General features: G+C 43.0%; 1 protein-coding gene across 1 annotated transcript in view; it reads right to left on the reverse strand.

The window, feature by feature from the left end:
• znf652 (zinc finger protein 652) overlaps nucleotides 1-6260 on the reverse strand; it is a 12892-nt gene extending 6632 nt beyond the window's left edge. The window contains exons 1-3 of the mRNA XM_037689242.1: nucleotides 5253-6260; nucleotides 2545-2692; nucleotides 2012-2127 (exon numbers count right to left, since the gene is read on the reverse strand). Coding sequence (XP_037545170.1) covers nucleotides 2012-2127; nucleotides 2545-2692; nucleotides 5253-6260 — 1272 coding nt within the window. The remainder of the gene's footprint in view (nucleotides 1-2011; nucleotides 2128-2544; nucleotides 2693-5252) is intronic.
• Between the last annotated feature and the right edge of the window lie 297 nt (nucleotides 6261-6557).

Genomic DNA, 6557 nt, shown 5'->3' on the forward strand with positions numbered 1-6557 from the left:
AAGTTCATGCTCAATCATCCAGGTATCAAATCCAATAATTCTCAGTCAGGTCATCTGGACAGTTGCTTTTTTATTGTTGGTATTGATGTAGCATGGGGAGCAATACAAATGCGCTAGCAAACGTAGGGCTAAGCTAGTGGGCGGGCAACACATCTGACTCCCCCCACCCAGTAGTCGCTAAAATCCGGTAGCTACGTAGCGCTAAGCTAGCAGGCAGGACACTACCCCCCACACACACGCACAATTAAAAATAATTAAACACCATGAGCGCACCGCCAATGGAGCTCATCTAGGGGAAACACTGTAATCGGTAATTATCGGTGTCCAATATCGGGGATAGCTTAAATTTCCATATCGGTCGGGCTCTAGACAAAACCCTCATCTGAATGTTTAAAACGTATGGAAGAGACCAACCAAAGTGTAGAATAATAAGCAAAATATTTTAAAAGTGGTCACAAACCACGACACGTGACCTCAAACCCGTGAAAACTACAGTTTGTGTTTTGAAACAACAGACTCATAAGGACTGTGACGTTCAGTCTTACTGCGTTGAGCTTAAATGGACTGCACCTATACAGCTCCTTTCTGTCTGATCAAGACTCTCAAAGCTCTTCACAACAATCTGTGCCTCATTTACCCATTCACACAGCTCTATACTAGATCTGAACAAAGAATCAGAGCTTTATCACATTCATACACCGATGGGACACATCAGAGACAATGAGGTGTCCTGCCCAGTGACACTTCAGCATGTGACTGTTGGTGGAATCGAACCCCCAACTCTCCCACTGGAGGACGACTGCTCTAACCACTCAGCCAAAGCCGCCCAAAATACATACATTACAAAGATCAAGCAAGAAAGAAGACGACGTTTAGGTTTGTTTATTAAAAATGTCCAATGTCTCCATCAATCCAACATGTCCTCGTTATATCATACGGATTCTAACCCAATTATGAACAGGAAATTAAATAAAGCCACGAGAACAGGAAGCATCTGTGTAATTTTAAAGGAACTCTGGGTGGTTAAGGAGATGCCATGTTGAGAAGGTCTCTGTTTTTTCTACATTAAGAAAACACGTTTCCTTATTTCACGACGCCATCTGCTGGGATAAAGCAGAAAGGGACAAATCCAGACCCACGGCGTGTAATTCTACCCCGTGACGTGATCTGTAACGCGTTGGTGTTGATGGGTTGGACAGCCGCCACAGAAACGTTACTGAAAATCGCCGTGGATTTTGTCAGGACACGTTCGGTTCTCGTTAAATCAGGTGCATTTGGAGTTTACAGGAAGGAACAACATGAGAGGAGGGTCGTCGTGATTCCTTAATTAAATGCAATTTTTAAACAAACTGGGCGTTAACGTTGGGTGATTCTCCTCGGCTGAGGCCAAAATTAAGCAGACGACGCTCCGTCACCTGAACGCCACGAACAAACCAGACTTGCAACACATTTTCACATTTCAAAACACTTCGACTCAAATTTACCAAGTTCTCAGTCAATTTTTAAACAGGCAAGAACAAATATTTACTGAATCTTTACATTAAATATCTGTACAGCGGTCACGCTTTAATTTTTATATATCTATACTTCAATCAGTTTGGAAAAACCTCCACGCTGCACATAAACCAAGTCCATCGCCTGCGACGTGAGAGTCGAGTCATTCTTGAAGATTAAAACAAAACCTTTTTATTTTTAATTCACGTTATCGTCCAATTACTGCGCAACTTTTATGAAGCACAAACATGCAATAATTGGTTTAATATAATTTTCCATGTACAATCACACATTTAATAACATGCTGTTATTAGCTCACGTGCACTTGGTTCTAAACCCCCTCCACCCTGTTTACATCCATTCTCTGTGCAAACACAAAACCTCTAAAACCTCGTGTCATTTTTTTTTGACATGGCTTCTATAAACTCGAACAGTTTGATTTGTTTAGTGCCCATTAAATACCTGAAGACGGCCGGTTTAGTTCTCGGTGTAACATGACGCAACAGGTGCACCTTACCTCGCAGCGGAAGGGTTTCTCCCCAGAGTGCTGGAGCGAGTGGACTTTTAACGACATGCTGCGTTTGAACGACTTCCCACACGTCTCGCAGGTGAACGGCATGTCTTTAGTGTGAGCTGCGGTTAAGAGGAAGGGGTTGGAAAAAGAACAGCGTTTAAAAAAATCTTTTAAATAAGAAACACCTGCAAGAAAAGAGCAGCGCTGCACAACGAGATGTAAACATGTTATAGTTTAAATGCAAGCACGCCAGGTGAAACATTTACTCATACTGTGTGGTTTGAAGCTGCGACTCTTTACACGTCGACGTGACGAAAGGGAGAACTTTTATTTAGATTTGTTTTTTTGTAAATTACTTTTGTTTGAATATATTCTCGAAACAAAGGGGCAGATATAAGATTTATTCTTCTTCTGCTGCCTTTCATTTCATTTTTTGTTGTATATATATTTTGTTTTCTATTGTATATAGTTTTGTTTTTAATGAACACATTTCTAAATAATTTAAAACAATTTAAAAAATAAACCGTCCAACTCACCAACCATGTGCTTCCGAACATGAGCCATGGTGTAGAACTTCTTCTCACAGATTTCACACGAGAACTTCTTCTCTGCGTAGCCGTGCACGATCTTAATGTGCTCGTGCAGCGACCACAACTTCTTAAAGGACTTGTTGCAGGAGACGCACTGAAGAACAAACAAATTAACTTAAAAGAATTGTTGGACGTCTTCGAACATAACCTTCACGTGCATCCTTATACACTAGCGCCCCCTGCTGGAAAGAAAAATCAACAGAACTTGCTGAAGACATCTTCTTAATTTGAAGAGCGTTAATCAAATAGATTATTTATTGTGGAAGAAATGTTTTCAGTAACTCAGCGAACAGCATTTTTAATTTATATATTTCCGGTCAGAACTAGTCACATTGCTAAGATCTAACCTTTAACTGTTCTAAACACCGACACTTAATGAACTGGGTCCAGAAAAATACCTCAAACGAAACTTTAAGAGATTTACTTGAACTTCAATTATAATATACAGTAAGACACAACGTTTGACTGGATTAAACGTTTAACTCGAACTTAGCTGCTGCAGATCATTAAACCTTCTCGCTCCAGCTCTAAATGTTTTGCCTCGATTTGAAAGAAATCCAGTTTTCTGTGCTAGCAGCCATCTTGCATACTGCACGGGGACATTCTGAGCAAGTACACAAATCCTCACCGGTAGTTACGTTCAAAGGATCGTCAAAACTTCAAATTGGACTACATTTTCCTTTGAGGAGCTCCAACATGTCTGCACTCTGGCCAGGAAAGAGTGAAAGTGTTTGGTGGAGACACACAAACCACTTCCTCAGCGCTGACACCAGTACGATGCTCGAGCAATTCTTTTTAAACACACGGTTGTAAAATCTTCCACATGTGTCGAACTCAAGGGCCGCGGGCCAAATGTGGTCCCCCAAGATGATGATTTAAATGTAAAATATTCCACCTCTTCTAAATGTTTCTATAAACAAACCGATACATTATGTAGCGTAGACTTCTCTTGCCAGCTGACGAGCTGTGAAGGAAGAAGTCTGGATCGTTCTGTTGTCGATTCTGATGTGGAGAGAGCAACAGAACGTCAGACGAGACTGATCGAACTCTTCTTCACGAACCTGCAACCAAGAAAAGAAGTCGGGGATCTGACTCTAGTTAATGAGTCAGATCCCCGAGCTGAAAGTGGCTCGGACACAGTTTTTAAATTCTGCCTCCTTTTGGTAACAGAGTTCGACACCCTGTCTTTATTTTTAAAGATCAGTTTTCAAGACGCAGAATGATCCAAATACGTGCACCGATGACGCTAAATAACTACAAAAATTACTTTTTCTTTGAGTACTGCAAGCAGTAAATGTGAAAACTTTTTAAGATGGTGTTTTTACTTTTATGCAGCGCAAGTATCATTTATTGATAACCTTGAACGGTTTAAACCGATTGTTCTGTAGTTTAAAAAACTTACTTTAAATGAAGTAAAGATGCAGCATCAGTCAAACGGGGACTAATTCTACTTGTTTAAAAACAGCTGTAGAGCTTTTAGTAATTAAAATGCCAAAGGAGTTCCTTTAGTGTTAAGAAAAAAATCTGACAAGTCCTCATTATGAATTTGTCTTCACTGGGGAGTATAAAAAAATAAATATTCTAGCTTTTGGCATCAAGAATATGCATTAAGAGCATTCTTAGTACCATATTTTTCAGCCTACAAGTCATAGTTTTCTTTGCATAATTTACATGCCTGCAACTTATTTATGGATTTTTTCCATAAACCAATTTTTGGCTGAGACATGACCCTTTTCATTCATTCTGACATTAAAAATATTGAACACTACCATTTTTAGCCACTAGAGGGCGCTCGAGTGGTATGGCATGCAGTTGTGTCATGTAACAGGTAAAAGTGGCTATTAATGACACGCTCGCCACCTTCATCCAGCTCACCCGGAGCAACTGTCGAATCAGCTTCATTTCGCTGCGCCGCCCCGGTGAAATGCAGCTAATTTGATCATTAAGGTGCACTTATTAAGTTAAAGTTCAACTGAGACACACCTTTACTTTAATGTTGAGCAAACAATTGTTTTAGATGATTATCTTGTTAAATTTACAAGAAATGCGCGGCGTTCCTCGTTCCTGATTTCCTCCCCGCCTGCACACCCCCAGAGCACTGAGGCAGCAAATACTTTTGAAATGCAGCTGATTTGACCGTCAAAGTGCATTTATTAAGGAAATGTTCGACTTTATTATAATTTCGAGCAAACAAACAATTGTTTTTAAGTGTTCATCTTGTTAAAGTCCTCCCGTGCACGCTCCCACGGGCGCCATTTGACAGCCAATTGATTTTTGGCACGACACCGGCCCACATTTCTAGGTTTTCAGCGGTGACGCATAATAAATGCGACTTATATGGCAAAGTGACGCATTTATGTTTTTTCCAAATGTATTAGAAATATTTGGACTGATGCAACGTGTACGGTAGAAAATGCGGTAATACCACCATGCTCACACATTTAACCTGAAATCAAAATAAATAGCATAACTAGTTTAGAACTGAATTATTATGTTAAAAACAAATAGCTTAATTTTTTTAATCGTCTGTAAACTCTGTGGTGGCAAAACGTTTGAAAGTACTCGGTGCATTGAGGCAAACAAGAAATGTATTCACCTTTCTTGATGTCGATTCTAAAACCTTTGTAAGAACAAGCGATGGAGGTTTGTGTTACCTGGATGTTCTTCTCGCAGTCCGTCTGCTGATGAAGCGCCAGCTCGCTCTCCAGGATGAACTTCTTGCCGCACTTGTCACAGATCTGCATCCGCCTGTGAGTGACGTTCATGTGCTTCTCCAGGTACCAGCGCGTGTTGAACACTCTCGGACACTTCTCACACGTCAGCATCTCCTTCTCCTCCATCTCTGCCTTTCCGCCCGTCGTCGTGGTACCAGCTGAGGAGGGGGCCGACCTGGCTGACGGACGCTTCCTCTTCGGGGGCTCCATGCACTTCCGTCGCCCCCTGGTGGTCATCCCGGCGGTGGCGGCGCTCAGGGCGGTCCGGAGGCTTTTCCTCTGGGGCTGGCCGGCTGCTGACGTGCTGCTAGCACTTCGTCGGAGTCTTCTCGACCTTGTTCTTTGACTCTCAATCTCCTCCTCATACTCTTCCTCTTCATCATCGTCGTGGCTGTCCTCTTCGTCGTCATCCTCCTCCTCCTCTTCTTCGTCGTCTTCCTCATCCTCCTCCTCCTCATCACTTCCACCTCTGTCGGAGTCATCTGCTGCCGTCTCACTTTTGTCTCCCTTTGACACATAAAGCGTCTGGTTGTTCAGATTCACCTCCACGATGATCTGCTCTCGCTTGTAGCCCTCCTCACAATCTTCACCCTCTTCATCATCCTCCGATTCCTCGGCGGATCCGTCAATGGGTGCTAGGGACCCCTGCGTGCCCCCCTCACGTCCTGCTCCTTCCTCTCTGAAGTACTGCTGCTGCGAAGTGCCATGCTGAGAGGGTAAGTGACCCACGTTCTGGTCTCCAGCGGCGCTCTTGGCTGACATCTTGTTATCCACCAACACAGAAAAAGGCTTGCCATCAACCTCCTTCTTAAAAACCTTTCCTGTCAGGTCCAGGTTGGGAGAGTTGAAAAAGGACTGGGACACTGGAGCCCTGTGTCCCTCCTCCTGGGACATCCCGCCAACGCTCAGGATGGAAACCTCCTCCTTGAGGCTCTGGCAGGATTTCATGAAGGTACAGAGGAACAGAGTTGGTGGGATCACAAGGTGTTACCAATAAAAAAACTGCTGTGGAAGACTGGTCTTGCCTGCAAGGAGGGGCAGGGGACACCGCACCAATCCCCACCCTCCTTCTGCAGAAGAGTCAGGAAGAAGGGGACGAGGCGAGAGACACTCAACCCGATTCAAACAGACCATCCATGCCATCCGAAATGGAACGTACAGTTGGTACGACATTTAAAAGGTCCCCCAGTTGGTTCCATATGATTAAAACAAATCGAGTAACTAAAGCTCAGTTTTTCAAAGCAG

This window comes from Nematolebias whitei, chromosome 15, assembly GCF_014905685.2.
Source record: "Nematolebias whitei isolate Nwh7 chromosome 15, NemWhi1, whole genome shotgun sequence".
Lineage (NCBI taxonomy): Eukaryota > Metazoa > Chordata > Actinopteri > Cyprinodontiformes > Rivulidae > Nematolebias > Nematolebias whitei.